Here is a 17,852-nt window from a genome sequence, read left to right as displayed (position 1 = left end):
TTTATGGATATCCCTACAGGATTCATGGAGTCAATTCCCTCCAGAACTGCTTCAGACATTAGTCGAGTTCATGCCATGCCGTGTTGCGGCACTTCTCCTTGCTCGCGGAGGCCCTACACGATATTAGGCAGGTGTATCAGTTTCTCCCGGTTTGCAGTGTAGTTGGCAATAAAAGAGCAAAGTATTGCGAAGCTCAACAGACAGGATTCACTGTTCTATACATCAAGTAGCACTTTCTGCTAAAGTTTCAGGCGCTTGAAGAAATTAGTCGTACGAATAATAAAATTTCTGAAGTCGCATGCGTTGGTCCTCTGTCAGCTGCAACAATTTTCGATGAAACTGAAAGAAGACTGTGGAGACTTCATACATTACTGCAAAGTAAGTTGGTTAAGTCAAGGGCCATGTTTGGAACGATTTTTGTATTTAAAACCCTCCGTTGCTGAATTTATGAAGGAAAAGGAGGACACGTACGAAAATTAGAACATCCGGAATTGATTGCAGACGTCACATTTTTAGGTAGAGTTGACTGTAAACTTCCACAGTAAGACATTACAAGATAAGAAACAACTTGTTTCTGATTTGATGAGGATGCATTTAAGAAGAAAATGGCATTGTAGAAGTGACAGACTCTGACAAAAAACACAGTCCAGTTCCTTAAGCCCGCTGGCGTTAAAGAAAGTGGGAGTTTTGAAGCATGCGTTGGGGCATTGAAAGAAATACAAGGATAGTTCTCTAAACGTTTTAAGGACAATGCCAAACATCTGTTTTCTAGGATGTTTGCCGTTTCAGTTGAAAGCATATCTGTGCCTGTGCAGATGGTTCAAATGGCTCTGAGCACTATGGGACGTAACATCTGTGGTCATCGGTGCCCTAGACTTAGAACTACTTAAACCTAACTAACCTAATGACATCACACACATCCATGCCCGAGGCAGGATTCGAACCTGCGACCGTAGCGCCTGTGCAGATGGAATTGACTATTCTGTAGTGTAATTCCCGTTTTAAAGACAAATCCTTTTATGCTAGAACCGTCCAGGATGTCTACATTTTTTTTCTCAGGAAGAGTTTCCACGTTTCCATACTGAGTTTGCAATTGTGATAAAATATTTTGATCAACGTATGTTCCTAAAAGGCCGTTTCTCGATTATGAAACTAAATTATTCACGATTACGTGGCAACCTGAGTACGAAACTCTGTGAAACTGTCTGTATTTGTCTGGATGCTGACAGTTTATACCAGATAAAAGTTGTATTATGTTTTTAATGTGCCATAGATAATTAAGTACTACTGAAAATTTGTTTCGTTTGAAATCGGTGTTGTTGATAAACACGAAATATGAAACCAAGTCTTCTGCATTGCAACTGCATTGCCATCTAAATGTGGCGTGATCGCAGTTTCCTCCTCTTCCCCTTTTCACAGTCAGACAGTGTGGCGTGACGCTGGGGGAAGTATGCAGTGAGCACTATGGCTCGTGAGCCAGGGACGGCTCACGGGCCGAATTCTTGGAAGCCGCCGTTTTAAGATATCGCCTTATGTTTTTACTATATACCTTGAAAAACGAATTTCTTTTCTCGCTACGGCAGTGTGGGGTTTGTTGGTGTCAGTTTCCACATGGAAGCTTCCATTTTCATTGCCTATCAGCCAAAGAATTAACCATTATTCAATTTAAAAGCCGAGTGTTACCAGAAATCCGCCAGTATCCAGCATGTGCTGTACTTTTGGTATATACTACAAACACGAAATATATTTCGCTTGAAAGAGTTCATGGTTTTGTGTACATAAAATAATTGTTGTTTCGGTAGATATATTGATGTAGACTGGAATCCCTTCATTTCAGGATAGCAATTAAGTCCAGTTACTCAGTTATCTGTTATATTCATTCCTCTCTCTCTTCTCCTACAGTTTTCGCTTGCTGCAGCTCACTCTGTAAGCATAGAAACTATTTCCTCAAGGCTTAAAACATGCCTTGTCATCATGCCTCTTTTCCTAAGCCAATGTTTGCCATATATTTTTTTCATCCCTGTTTCTGCAGTTGTAATCAGGAGCTTACCCTACCAAAAACACTATTGACACTGAAATAAGTTCAGCGATCTTACAAAGCAATTTCAGTACCCAATAACATTCTCTACGGCATGCAAGTAAGTCCGAATCCTCTCGGGAAACGATGCGTACGAATATTAGAAGGTGATGAACAAAATTCTATACTACTCCTTGCAAAGGTACAGGTGATCAATACTTCAGATGTTCTAACCATGTAACACACATGTTCAGTGCTGCAGGGAAAAACCCTTCATATCAGTTAATTTTACAGTCTAGGTTTCGACTTGAGAAATGATTTTACGTACTTGAAGAATGCTGCAAGAGACCGCCACAGAGTGGGTAAGTGAGATCATAGCAACCACTTCTGTCTACGGAAGAGGAATCCCGTTGAATCAGTTCCTCTTTGGAGACAAAGAATCAAATAATGTATGGAAAATATCGTAAAACTAAGGAGGATGAGCAGTAAAGGTGATAGTTATTTCGGCATTTCTATCTAAGAATGTGCACACGGTGACTTATTCCAGGTATGTGACACTGTTCAATGGCAGCCCTGTGTTACATTACGAGGTGCATTCAAGTTCTAAGGCCTCCGATTTTTTTTCTCCAGACTGGAAAGAGATAGAAACATGCACATTGTTTTAAAATGAGGCCGCGTTCATTGCCAATACGTCCCAGAGATGGCAGCACCGTACGGCAGATGGAATTTTACCGCCAGCGGCGAGAATGAGAACTGTTTTAAATACTTAAAATGGCGACGTTTTGCTTACTTGAACAGCGTGCAATCATTCGTTTTCTGAATTTGCGTGGTGTGAAACCAATTGAAATTCATCGACAGTTGAAGGAGATATGTGGTGATGGAGTTATGGATGTGTCGAAAGTGCGTTCGTGGGTGCGACAGTTTAATGAAGGCAAAACATTGTGTGACAACAAGCCGAAACAACCTCGGGCTCGCACAAGCCAGTCTGACGACATTATTGAGAAAGTGGAGAGAATTGTTTTGGGGGATCCCCGAATGACTGTTGAACAGATCGCCTCCAGAGTTGGCATTTCTGTGGGCTCTGTGCACACAGTCTTGCATGACGACCTGAAAATGCGAAAAGTGTCATCCAGGTGGGTGCCACGAATGCTGACGGACGACCACATGGCTGCCCGTGTGGCATGTTGCCAAGCAATGTTGATGCGCAACGACAGCATGAATGGGACTTTCTTTTCGTCGGTTGTGACAATGGATGAGACGTGGATGCCATTTTTCAATCCAGAAACAAAGCGCCAGTCAGCTCAATGGAAGCACACAGATTCACCACCACCAAAAAAATTTCGGGTAACCGCCAGTGCTGAATAAATGATGGTGTCCATGTTCTGGGACAGCGAGGGCGTAATACTTACCCATTGCATTCCAAAGGGCACTACGGTAACAGGTGCATCCTACGAAAATGTTTTGAAGAACAAATTCCTTCCTGCACTGCAACAAAAACATCCGGGAAGGGCTGCGCGTGTGCTGTTTCACCAAGACAACGCACCCACACATCGAGCTAACGTTACGCAACAGTTTCTTCGTGATAACAACTTTGAAGTGATTCCTCATGCTCCCTACTCACCTGACCTGGCTCCTAGTGACTTTTGGCTTTTTCCAACAATGAAAGACACTCTCCGTGGATGCTATTGCCACAGCGATTTTCCAGTGGTCAAAACAGACTCCTAAAGAAGCCTTCGCCGCTGCCATGGAATCATGGCGTCAGCGTTGTGAAAAATGTGTACGTCTGCAGGGCGATTACGTCGAGAAGTAACGCCAGTTTCATCGATTTCGGGTGAGTAGTTAATTAGAAAAAAAACCGGAGGCCTTAGAACTTGAATGCACCTCGTAGAGGGCTAGTTGCAAACTGAGAAACTTTTGGCCAAATGAACGTATTTCTGTCTATGGGATGTAAAGTATTTGTTTCTGTGCTATTGCTCGACTCTCTATTTTGTAACTTATTATCCCGGGATTTTTTTTCTTTCGTGATACGACCATATTGTAAGAAACAAGGCGGGAAGATGAGTAGAGATTTCTGCCGATATATATTTTGTTCCACTAGCTACATTAGGGAGTCCGAATGATAGCAGACAATTACAGAGCTCAGATCAAAGATGTAGCAGTGACGAAGATTGTTCAAATGGCTCTAAGCACTATGGGACTTAACATCTGAGGTCATCAGTCCCCTGGACTTATAACTACTTCAACCTAACTAACCTAAAGACATCACACACATCCATGCCCGAGGCAGGATTCGAACCTGCGACAGTAGCAGCAGCGCGGTTCCGGACTGAAGCGCCTAGACCCGCTTGGCCACAGCGGCCGGCAGTGACGAATAATTAACCTTATCTTACAGTCAAACTGGAATACAATTTAATGTACAGGGTGTTACGGGCATAACTGCAGATATTTTTACTGGTGACTGAGAACAGTGTACTGAACAACACTACATAAGTATTTACTTCATTTGCAGACTAATAATTATAGCTATTAAGAGTAGTATGGTTTTAGGTTGGTTAGCACCTCAAAGTGCATGTAGCAAGAGCAAGCCATTAATGCTTATTTTCCCCAGGGCAGCAGGTCAGTGTTGAAGTGTGGATGTATGGATACAAAACTGTTAGTCTATATTGACAGGCGTAGTCCACTTAGTTGTGCAGCTACGATCATGCAGAAAACATCAGGTAGAAAATTACGTTACGTGTTTCCAGGAAGACTGTTAGACGAGGAGAAAAAAAACAAGTAACACACTGAAGTGGGTACATATTGCGGTGCCAGTGACCGCAGTATCTTCACTCAGACCCGACACACTCTGTATATGGGGGTGTAGGTGGTTGATCTAGGTCAGATATTAAAATAATGCTTTTTCTCAGCATGATGTAAATGTCGTGCAGTAAATTTGTGTGCATGTAGGACAAACCATGCGTACAATAGGAGTCAACATTCTTTTAACTTTGCAGAAGGAGGAAGGAGTATGGCAACATCACATTCAACTCTAGTGAATGTGCAGCCAGGGAATACGTTTCGTATCATCCACACGCTCAGTGAACCCACATTTTATATTTCCAGTCATATAAGTGGACGTATTACGACTTACTCTCGCCTGAAAACAACGCCTATGCTACTAGATCAATATGGTCACCTAAAATGGATTTATGATCCGCACCAGTGACTTCCACATACACTGAAACACCAAAACGTAATGACCACTTGCTCTCCAGCGTTTTGGCCCACCTTTGGAATGCAACATACCGGCGGCGATTCTACGTGGCATGGGTTCGGTAAGTCGCTGGTGAATGGTAGGTTTTAGGGGCATGTGGCTCCAGGTTTCTATGCATAGGTGACACAACTCCCTTAAATTACTGCTCAGTGGTCTGTGAGAGGGCCAACGGCCTTGCTGCAGTGATAACACTAGTTCACGTCAGATCACCGAAGTTGAGCGCTGTCGGACTGGGCTAGCACTTGGATGGGTGACCATTCGGTCTGCCGAGCGCTGTTGGCAAGCGTGGTGCACTCAGGCCTTGTGAGGCAAACTGAGGAGCTACTTGACTGAGAACTAGCGGCGCCGATCGCGTAAACTGACATACGACCGGGAGAGCTGTGTGCTGACCACATGCCCCTCCATATCCGCATCCAGTGATGTCTGTGGGCTGAGTATGACACGACGGCCGATCGATAACGTAACACATTCATGGTCTGTTCGGGCTGAGTTTAGTTTCTAGCGGTCTGTGGGATGGTACTGGAGCCTGTTAACTTCCTAGATAAGTCCAATCCGGCTGATTTGGTTGCCAATGCATCAGCATGACTTCACAGTCATGTTCCTCAAATCAGTATAGCTCGGTTCTGATCTTGTGATACGAACCGTTATCCTGCTGGAAGACTCTCCCCACGGGCCAGCGTCTGTGTCTGTTTCGAGCAGCCAAACACCTTGATAACAGCGTAGTTGGACACGCATTCTCTGAAAATTATTTCGAGCAGTTAGTTCATGAGCCCACGCGGATAGTAAACGGTTGTGAAAACACACTTAACTTCTTAGCAACAAATAATCCTGAGTTAATAACGAGCATCAAAACCGATACAGGGATTAGTGAACACAGGGTAGTCGTAGCGAGATCGAATATTGTAATACCTAAATCCTCCAAAAATAAATGAAAAATGTACCTATTCAAAAAATCAGATAAAAATTCACTTGACGCCTTCCTGAGAGACAATCTCCGCTCATTCCAAATTAATAACATAAGTGTAGACCAGATGTGGATTGAATTCAACGAAATAGTATCGGCAGCAATTGAGAGATTTATACCAAATAAATTAACAAACGACGGAGCTGATCCTCCTTGGTATACAAAACGGGTTAGAACACTATTGCAGAAACAACGAAACAAATATGCCAAATTTAAACAGACACAAAATGCCCAAGATTGGCTATCTTTTACAGAAGCTCGGAATTTAGCGCGCACTTCAATGCGAGATGCTTATAACAGTTTCCACAACGAAACATTGTCTCGAAACCTGGCAGAAAATCCAAAGAAATTCTGGTCGTATGTGAAGTATGTTAGCGGCAAGAAACAATCAATGCCTTCTCTGCGCGATAGCAATGGAGTTACTATCGAAGACAGTGCTGCCAAAGCAGATTTACTAAACATAGACTTTCGAAATGGCTTCACAAAAGAAGACGAAGTAAATATTCCAGAATTCGAATCGAGAACAGCTACCAACATGAGTGACGTAGAAGTAAATATGCTCGGAGTAGTGAAGCAGCTTAAATCACTTAATAAAAGCAAGTCTTCTGGTCCAGACTGTATACCAATTAGGTTTCTTTAGAAGTATCCTGATGCATTAGCTCCATTCTTAACAATCATATACAGCCGTTCGCTCGACGAAAGATCCGTACCCAAAGACTGGAAAGTTGCACAGGTCACACCAATATTCAAGAAAGGTAGTAATACACTTAATTACAGGCCCATATCGTTAATGTCGATATGCAGCAGGATTTTGGAACATGTATTGTGTTCGAACATTATGAATTGCCTCAAAGAAAACTGTCTATTGACACACAGTCAACATGGGTTTAGAAAACATCGTTCTTGTGAAACACAACTAGCTCCTTGTTCATATGAAATTTTGAGTGCTATTGACAAGGGACTTCCGATGCATTCCGTGTTTCTGGATTTCCGGAAGGCTTTCGACACTGTACCACACAAGCGGCTCGTAGTGAAATTGCGTGCTTATGGAATATCGTCTCAGTTATGTGACTGGATTTGCGATTTCCTGTCAGAGAGGGCACAGTTCGTAGTAATTGACGGAAAGTCATCGAATAAAACAGAAGTGATTTCTGGCGTTCCCCAAGGTAGTGTTATAGGCCCTTTGCTGTTCCTTATCTATGTAAACGATTTGGGAGACAATCTCAGCAGCCGCCTTGGGTTATTTGCAGATGACGCTGTCGTTTATCGACTAATAAAATCATCTGAAGATCAAAACAAATTGCAAAACGATTTAGAAAAGATATCTGAATGGTGCGAAAAGTGGCAGTTGACCCTAAATAACGAAAAGTGTGAGGTCATCCACATGAGTGCTAAAAGGAATTCGTTCAACTTCGGTTACACGGTAAATCAGTCTGATCTAAAGGACGTAAATTCAACTAAATACCTAGGTATTACAATTACGCACAACTTAAATTGGAAGGAATACATAGAAAATGTTGTGGGAAAGGCTAGCCAAAGACTCCGTTTTATTGGCAGGACACTTAGAAAATGTAAGAAGTCTACTAAGGAGACTGCCTACACTATGCTTGTCCGTCCCCTTTTAGAATACTGCTGCGCTGTGTGGGATCCTTACCAGATAGGACTGATGGAGTACATCGAGAGAGCTCGAAGAAGGGCAGCAATTTTTGTATTATCGCGAAATATGGGAGAGAGTGTCACAGAAATGATACAGGATTTGGGCTGGACATCATTAAAAGAAAGGCGTTTTTCTTTGAGACGGAATCTTCTCACGAAATTCCCGTCACCAGCTTTCTCCTCCGAAGGCGAAAATATTTTGTTGACACCGACCTACGCATGGAGAAACGATCACCACGATAAAATATGGGAAATCAGAACTCGTACGGAAAGATATAGGTGTTCATTCTTTCCGCGCCCTATACGAGATTGTAATAATAGAGAATCGTGAAGGTGGTTCCATGAACCCTCTGCCAGCCAATTAAATGTGATTTGCAGAGTATCCATGTAGATGTAGACCGTCGAGCTGGTGGAACAGTAAACATGGTTCTCCTGACCAGGTGACATGTTTATATTGGTCGACGGTCCAATCTAGATGATCTCGTGCCCACTGCAATCGTAATGACGAAGTCGTTGGGGCAAGACGGAAACACGTGGAGGTTGTCTGCTACGGAGCCCATGTTCAACAATCTGCGCTGAACGGCGTGCTCTGAAACAGCTGTGCGTGCACCGGTATTGTACGCTGTCGTCAGATCTGCCTACCCTGATGTACAGAGCGGGCAAGCCTCCAACCTCCACGTTCTGTGAGCAGGCATGGACATCCAACACTTTGTCGGCTGCTCGTGATTTCACCGTCCTTAAAACAGTTTCTATAGTTCCTCCCGACCGGATTCACCGATTCCGAGATACTCGTTTCCAGGCACCAGACCCTAACAACCTGCCCTTTGTGAAAGTTTTTGATGTTAGTGGATTACCTCATTTGCGGCCCGTATCATCGCTAGAACGAGTGCTCATTCGTCTCTGTTTCGCTTAGACATATTCCATACCACGTCACTCCCTTGCAACGTGATCAGGCGACATTCACTCTCGCGGTGAGCAGTGGTCATTACGTTTCGGCTCATCAGTGCATATCTGCCTACGAGATCCAACGAAAACGACTGCCAAAACCATTACAGAATCTCTAGCCTGGGTTACAGCTGCAAGCAGTCCTGCGTGTACGCTGCTTCTAGTGTTTCCAATAAACACATCCTGTGGCAATGGAGCAACTTTAAAGCAGAAGTGGGTTTAACGTACCGTAGTCGACGAGTACTTTCAAGGTGGTGTACAAGATCAGATTATGGGAGGTTGCAGGAGGAAATTGGCTCTGCGTTTCAAATAAACCATCCTGGCATACGCCGTAAACGATTTAAAGGAAACCTAAATTTGGATTTGAATCACGATCCTCCCGAATACGAGTCCAGTGCCTTACCACTACACTACTTCACTTCATTAACACCAACGTTATAGTAGATGCAGAAGACCACATTACATGTTCCTATAAACCGATTGACTAAGTTCTAATTTCATAGCGTGGCTTTACATTCATCCAATTTAAAAGAAGCGAGCCAACAGCAGTTCTGCTACGAATGTTATCATTTGACAGTCTCCATCGGACTGTTCTCGAGACCCATATTAATATTAGTAGTCACTCTGCAGCTCTGGTCCTCTTCTTAACCGTGCGGGGTGGCGCATTGATTAGCTCTCTGCGCCCAAATTCGGGAGGACTATGGCTCAAATCGCCGTCTGGCTATCCAGACTTATGTTTTCTGTGATTCCCCTGCACTGCTTAAGACAAATTGCTGGGTAGTTGGTTCAGGAGGACACGGCCGATATCCTTCCCAATCCTTCCCTAATTCGCGCTTGTGCTCTGACTCTAATTTTTCATTTAGTTCCCTCCCGCCGGAGGTTCGAGTCCTCCCTCGGGCATGGGTGTGTGTGTTGTTCTTAGCTTAAGTTAGTTCAAGTAGTGTGTAAGTCTAGGGACCGATGACCTAAGCAGTTTGGGCCCTTAGAAATTCACACACATTCGAACATTTTTCATTTAGTTAGGTGGTTAGTTACATGTTTCAGAGATGAGCTGGATGGTTCGTTTATCTAAATGATGTGGAATAGCTTGCAGAGTATGTGTATATGATTAGTCTCAACATTAATCAACACGCTATTTTTTAGTTCTTTTCACGTAACTATATTTAAAAACAATATTTTTAAAAAATTTTATATATTTTTTCGTAGGCGAGTAGTTTTATTAAATAGAAAATGGTCGATGGAATAGCAGGAGTCTCCCAGAAGAAATGATATTAGGTTTCATTTAAAACTTATTTTGTTACCTGTCAGACATTTTATGCTACTGGGCAAATAATAAAAAAAATTGTTTGCTGCATATCGAACTCCTTTCTGAGCAACTCAGTGCTTTTATAATGGTTGATAAAGGTCATTTTTTCCTCAACGGTTGTAAGTATGGACATCACTGTTCTTCTTAAATTGTGATGGATTATTTAATACGAATGTATTAGCGGATAAATGCTTTGTGATGATGCAATTAAAATATCTAACTCCTTGAAGAGGTACCGACATCAAGACCGCAGATGAACACCATATATTATTCTTACTGCTCTGTTTTGTGCTATCAACACCTTCTTTCTAAGTTGTGAGCTTTCCCTGAAAATTACTGCGTAAGACGCTATTGAGTGGAAATATGCAAAATATTGTTTCCAAGACTAGCAATTATACGAAGAGCAACAGAACCTGAACTTCGTCTGAGAATACAGTAATATGTTTCTTCCAGCTCAAGTTTTCATCAGTACGTGCACCCAAAAATTTGTGGCATTCTAGTCTTCTTTTCTTCCTTCTTCTTGTTAGCAGTAAGAATCCTCTTTAATGCTCCCATTATAACGGTAGTTTTATTTTTTGTTCCACTACTTTGTTGGTCAGATGGAATTTTCGCATATGTGTATGGATTCTTATAGTAGCAGATTAACGATTATGTGAAGAAAGTACCACCCCTCTTTTGTAAGCCTTCAGTGTCTGATATGGTACTAGATAAACACAACATTATAACGATCGCGGAGGTACTGTTGCCTAAGAACACACCCAGTAATTCCAGAGTACAAGGAAAAACAAAAGACAACGCTATTGTTTTACCGGTAATTCAGAAAACAATCATCTCTACAGTAATGAGACAAGAATACCCGTTTTGATTTGTTGAACCCCCTTTTATAGGCGACACAGTCTATCGAGACATGCTGAATGTTTCCATACTTTCGAAGAAGTAAAAGGTCTGTCTTCCTTTATGCATTGCCCCATTGTGTTTCTGTAGGCCCAAGTGGCTGCAACTGTTTTGAGGAGAACATTTTTATCTCTTCAGCAGTTCGATGAATACGTTTAGCAAATAAGAAATGTGATGCACTGTATTTGGCGTATCTGCTGTCTCAGCCTGTGTGGAGTTAGGAAGGTATGAAGAATAACTGGTGGCAAGTTAGAATTGTTTCGTTAGGCTGGCTCAGATAGTGTAGTTTCGTTTCTCACACAGTGGCAACTTGGCACAAATGTGGACTGTGTCTTCCTTTATCGTATGACAGTGAGCAACGTCTCAAGTATTGATTATTGTTTTTCTTTACCTTTTGCTCTGTCACGGTAGGATCCTACAACAATGGACAGTCTTCATGCGATATTTAGCAACTATTTTAATTGTTACTCAGCGCACAGCGACCTTTCCTGTCGCCCCTGCACTAAGAGAGGAATACCATATGCACGATCTGTCTGTGAATCACGTACGAGTATATTACATTAATTTTCACGATTTGTGGAGTGTGTCTGAGGAGGGAATAGGGCACTAGCACAAATCTGCGATAACCTCCTAAAACTGCTCTCAGATTTCTCTATCTGCTGTATCATCACCCACTGATGCATGAAGCAGAGTCGATGCATGTCTGGCTCACTATCCTGCTTTCCTAGCTGGCATACTGGGCATTAAGCTATTGTCAGCTGCTAAATACCCTGTCCATTAGTGGACGCTAATATGTGTTCTCACCCTTCGCCTGTGTTACTGCTTGCACTCTGCTGTGGACAGCTTAGTGATGTTTCTGAATATTTGTGGAAAAATTGCAGCCTCTTTCTCCCTCAAGAGTGTAAACCAGAGTAGGTAATGATGAAGGACTCTGGTGTGTGGAGGGAAATCAATTGTCTCACCCAACAGATGTGCCATTTGGTTGAGGTCAAGACTCTGAGCAGGCATTTAGTATTTTCTTGAGCACAATCAGGGTACTACACCGTACCCATGAAGAACACCCGCATACATAATACCACCTCCTCTGTATTTCACTGTAGGCTCTACACATGGTGTCAGGTAACATGCTCCAGACATTTGCCAAAGCCAAACACTTTCACTGGATTGCCACACGTTACAGCTTGATTCATGACTTCAAACCACCCGTCTCCAGCCATGGATGGCCACTGTCCTGTGGCGTCGCTCTCTACACCTACTGAACCGTCACTTAGCATTGGCGGCAGAAATATAGGAGCTGCTTGACCATTGTGCCCTTTCTTTTTAACGCCCTACACACAGTCGTTGTGCTAACTGATATGCTAGTAGCACTTTGGAACTCGTGAGTGATTCCTTCTGCTGATTTCATCCGATTCTTCATAACCACCTTCACAATACCTGACAGACTCTGTCCGTCAGTACTTGTGATCGATCTGGTATTGGTTTAGTTGTGGTTGTTACCTCACATTTCCACTTCATAGTCACATCACCAACAGTAGACTTGGGCAGATTTAGAAGGATTAAAATGAACCTAATGGACTTATTAGCCAGGTGATGTCCAACGACTAGTCCACATTTGAAGTCACTGAGCTCTTCTGGCCAGGCCATTGGGCTGTTAGTGCTTCTCTACCGCCAACTCAATACTCTCTCGTGACATCTAGTAGTCAGATTCGCATTACATATGGGTGTCCAGATATTTGTGATTGGATAATGAATTTGATGAAAAAGTCATTTCACTTACCTTCCAACATCACTTGGAGTTTCTCTGAGAAAACTGGATGGAACTAGTTATTGGGTATTTATTCGTCCAGTGAAACCTGAATTGTGGCTTCGAACAGAGGAAACAGCTGCGCTGAGTGGCATGCTCGATGTTGCAGGCATCGCACTGTACGAGCTGCAGGGACCTCTGGCGGAGCTGGCTCGGCGCGAGCACGCAGCCGGGGAGTTGACCATGCAGCAGCTGGTGGAGCGGCTGGAGGAGGCGGAGGGCGCGCTCAAGGATGCGCTGGCGGCGCTGTTGTTTGAGCCCGCCCTCTCCCCAGAGGGCCGGCTGGCGCGCGCCGCCATGCTAGAGCTGCGCGACTTGCGCGAAGAGATCCACGACCTGAGGAGGGAGGCGCAGCCGCAGCCGAAACACCCGCAGCGCAAGGACAGGCGCCGCCACAAGTAGCTGCCGCTCAATGGGCAGCATCTGGCTGCGTACCGCCTCCATACTGATAAGTTTTTGCGGGGAGACTTTGTTGCTTAAATTAGGTGAATGCCAACTCCACTAGCAAACTTGCGGATTCTTGCCAAATTATAAGAGTGTACCAGAGGGGAGGGCTCAGTTCTCTAATTAGTCTTTCATTACAAAGATCATGATGAAGTTGTAACTGTCAGAAAGTTTCATTAAAATGCACACTCTGTTGAAAAGTGGAGCTGTCACTTGTACGAAGCTCTCAGAGCGTGGCAAAGCCATTATTTTCAGATAAACCTCCTTTAGGTGAATTTTAAGAGGTAACTGAAAGAGCAGTGCAGAGATAGTTGCAGATTAGAGCCTCTAGATGGGCTTAGCATATTTCGATTGTTCATATGTCCCCCAAAGGGCCAAGGTACCAGGTCGAATCTCCAACTGGAACTCGGTTTTATTCCACAGTAAAATTTCATTCCAGCGAATACTCCACTTCAGAGTGGAAAATTCGTTACGAACTTGTAACATGTAGTCTCAATGGTGGCGTTGACACAGTGCACCATACTCCTCAAGGCACTAATTATACTGGAGATTCAACTTGATCTGCAACTGCCAACAGCTGCCCACAACTCATGCAGACTGGTCAGAGCTGAGTCCAACAGGGTCACATATCGCTTGATGGAGCCAATATCGTGCTCAACAAGATTCAGCTTAGATGATCCGAGGGCACCACACAAACACCCTCATGGCTGTGGAGTGTTTCTGAAACCCTTATGATACAGTTTGGGAATGAAGAGAAGATCCATTATCTTGCTGAAGATAATATCTCATGCCAGGTTTAGAATATAAAGAAAAAGATGCATCTAACCTGACAGTATGGTATGCTGACGAGAGGCTGGCAAACATTGAATGTGGCCCATAAAATAGCTGACCTCTGTTATCAAGAAATTGATTTCTAAGGTAGTCTACTCTAGTGGCCACAGTTTTCCTTCATTCAAGCATCACAAGATACATTCTTGACAAAGTAATGGGTGAAAAGACAGTGCTTGCATAACTTTGTAGATGGAATATTCCAGGCCATTTGCGTTTAGCGTTAAATGAGTGTGATTTATTGATAGAGGCAGGGAATGGAGAATGACAGGGAAAATTTGTGTATTTGATGATGACTGAAATAGGCTGCTCCTTCCCCTTTTACTTCTGATGCCTTTTCTGTGGGGAAGATCATAATCGTCAGAATGCAGTACACATGTTTACTATACAAACAATTCGACATTTACTACAAAGATGTTATGAACAGAAGAAATGGTGGACGATTAGGATTCAACTATAGCAGAGCTATTAGAGTATGGGGATGAAGACCTCCATCGTTCTTCTTAGCCGGCCGGTGTGGCCGAGCGGTTCTAGGCGCTACAGTCTGGAACCGCGCGACAGCTATGGTCGCAGGTTCGAATCCTGCCTCGGGCATGGATGTGTGTGATGTCATTAGGTTAGTTAGGTTTAAGTAGTTCTAAGTTCTAGAGGACTGATGACCTCAGATGTTAAGTCCCATAGTGCTCAGAGCCATTTTGAACCGTTCTTTTTAAGTAAACAAACTGGTCAGTTACCCTAGCTTTCTTATGTAGACAAACTGCTCACTTGAGCCCTAGTTTTGTTTATTTCGGTCTTACTTAATGGACAATAACTGTCTTTATAATTACTGTCATAACTATCATTACAATTGTCATAGTTTGTAGCCAAGATGGCAGTTGAGTAGCGTACTTGTGCTCATGCTTACCCAGGTGTCTGTATGCTTCTAGCCAAAAGTTTTAACTCTCATCATAAAGATGGTAATGCATGATTTAAAAAATGACATCTCCCTTCCTCCACTTATGCAGTGTGCTCCTATTGGTCCAGCACCCATCGTGCCGTCCTTAGTGTCCCCAGAATCCTGAGAGGGGGGCTAGGCATTCTTGGTCTGTACATTGCTCAAGCAACAGCACCACCATGAAGCTTCAGAGATCATCCTCCATCTCCAAGGAGAATAAGTGGAAGAAAACTGTTTCATTCAAATGTAATTATTAATTCTTCATCTCTCTCTCTCTCTCTCTCTCTCTCTCTCATTATTACATTATTATTATTATTGTTATTATTATTTGTCAATTGGTAATATTATAGTAATTTTTATATTTTCTGTGTTGGAGTAGACTCCCAATGATAATACATTCAACAAGCTCGGCTTATGGCAGTCATTCGATTTTCCACAGCACTTACCAGATTTGTTGACCTTCAGGCTTCCACCACCTGTTTCGTTCAACTTTGAGGCTCCAGCCCAGCAGCTGTAACAGCAACAGTGGTCTGCAAGCGACACATTTCAGGGCGATATAAGAGAACATCTTCTCTGACCATGTGTTAATTAACAACATCATTGATGTAGACATCACCACCTGTGCAGTTACAATGGCACACCTCATATATTAAAGTGTTTCTACTCGCAGTTATGTTTAGTGGTGGTGGTGGTTAGTGTTTAACGTCCCGTCGACAACGAGGTCATTAGAGACGGAGCGCAAGCTCGGGTGAGGGAAGGACTGGGAAGGAAATCGGCCGTGCCCTTTCAAAGGAACCATCCCGGCATTTGCCTGAAACGATTTAGGGAAATCACGGAAAACCTAAATCAGGATGGCCGGAGACGGGATTGAACTGTCGTCCTCCCGAATGCGAGTCCAGTGTGCTAACCACTGCGCCACCTCGCTCGGTAGTTATGTTTAGTCTAAATGTGAGTGGTAGTATACGTGTAGCTGCGCACGTCCTCTGTCATGAGTTCAGTACTCTAACAGTGTTCCAAAATCCTCAATTTAGCGGTTAGAATGTTAGGCCTTCATCAAATAAGTAGTGGTAATTTGTGAGAATTTCTCACAGGCAGCTTCTCTGTTCAATAATCAAACTGCATTCCCTGTCTTATTGGGCTGTCACACAGTGTTTGTCAGTGACTATCAAAAAGCAATTAAAATTTAAGATGATGAGGATAGGTTAGAGTACACCCATTTACAGCAGGTAACATTCAGAAACTCGGTGTGTGCTGGTTCTGCCATCCAGTGTTCATTGAATGATCGTGTCTGGTGGTGAGATTATGTGTACAGATTTTTTTAGCAATGTTTGATATGCACTTTCAAAGCAGACTAATGAGAACACTTCTAGGATATGTTCACAAAAAACTTTGATACGTGTTGTGATGCTGTATGCAGCATATATGGTGCATCACTGCTACCTGATGTGGGCAAAGAATGTGTCAATGCTTACTTATCTTCACTTTCTCCACAAAGTTATCTGAAATGAAAAGAGAAAATAATTGACCTGTACTTTATTTCAAGTAAATATGCAGTGCCTTTGTATCTCAACCAATAGCTTACTTGCACTAAGACAAATAAATGGGTGCCTCAATTACCAACTGACTCTAAGCTCCATAACAGCTATGCACTTTTATGAGCATTTTGACTGCCCAGTAAATAGGATACATTTTTGTAGATAAAAAGATCGAGACAAAATTACATATATTTGATGATTTCTACTTTATTCGATAGATATACAGCAATTCTTTTGTAAAGAGATACATAACATCGACTATAAATTACTTAAGATATATTTTGTTTTATTTTATGTTTTCATGACTAGACACTAACGATTAGAAAAAAAACAATTACACAGTCCATTTCACAGACTTTAATGACTAGAAACTTTCTTCTCACTACTACTACATTTCCCACGCTGGTCTAAAGTAAATGTCATTTTTTCTGATGTACTATTGGAGAAAATCTTTTTGAGATAGGTGATGCAGTATCAAGATGTTCTTTTTGGTTTACACTGAGGTAAAAAAAGTTATGGGCTGTCTCCTAATATCGAGTTGAACCTTATTTTGACCAGCGTAATGCAGCATATCAACATGATATGGACTCAACAAGTCGTTGGCAATCTGCTGCAGAAATATTGAACCATGCTGCCTCTACAGCCATCCATAACTGCGAAAGTGTTGCCGGAGCAGGATTTTGTGCACGAACTGACCACCTGATTATTTTTCGTAAATGTTTGATGGGATTCATGTAGGCGACCTGGGAGGCCAAATCATTCGCTTGAAATGTCGAGAATGCACTTCAAACCAGTTGCGAACAGTTGTGGCCTTGTGACATGGCACATTGTCATCCATAACGATTCCATCGTTGTTTGGGAACATCAACTCCATTAATGGCTGCAAATGGTCTCCAAGGAGCTGAACATAACCATTTCCAGTCAATGATCGGTTCAGTGGGACCAGAGAACCCAGTCCATTTCATGTAAACACAGCCCACACAATTATGGAGCCACCACCAGCTTGCACAGTGCCTTGTTGACAACTTGGGTCCATGGCTTTATGGGGACTACACCACACTCAAACCCTACCATCAGGCTCTTACCAACTAAAATTGGGACTAATCTGAGCAGGCCACGTTTTTCCGGCCGTCTAGGGACCAACTGGTATGGCCCCAAGCCCAGGAGAGGTGCTGCAGGCGATGTTGCACTGTTAGCACAGGCATTCGCGTCGATTGTCTGCTGCCATACCACATTAATGCCAAATTTCGCCGTGCTGTCCTAATGGGTACA

The 17,852-nt window shown here is 43.0% G+C and overlaps 1 protein-coding gene across 1 annotated transcript in view; it reads left to right on the top strand.

The window, feature by feature from the left end:
- The window catches only part of LOC124594184 (SET domain-containing protein SmydA-8-like), a 126,465-nt gene extending 111,005 nt beyond the window's left edge, over positions 1-15,460 (top strand). Inside the window, exon 9 of the mRNA XM_047132541.1 lies at positions 12,949-15,460. Within this exon, the coding sequence (XP_046988497.1) occupies positions 12,949-13,241 (293 nt within the window). The 3' untranslated portion in view covers positions 13,242-15,460. The remainder of the gene's footprint in view (positions 1-12,948) is intronic.
- The last annotated feature ends 2,392 nt before the right edge of the window (positions 15,461-17,852 follow it).

The sequence above is a fragment of the Schistocerca americana genome, chromosome 2 (assembly GCF_021461395.2).
Source record: "Schistocerca americana isolate TAMUIC-IGC-003095 chromosome 2, iqSchAmer2.1, whole genome shotgun sequence".
Taxonomy (NCBI): Eukaryota; Metazoa; Arthropoda; class Insecta; order Orthoptera; family Acrididae; genus Schistocerca; species Schistocerca americana.
The sequence above is the reverse complement of the archived record's forward strand: the minus strand, read 5'-3'. Positions and strand labels throughout refer to the sequence as shown.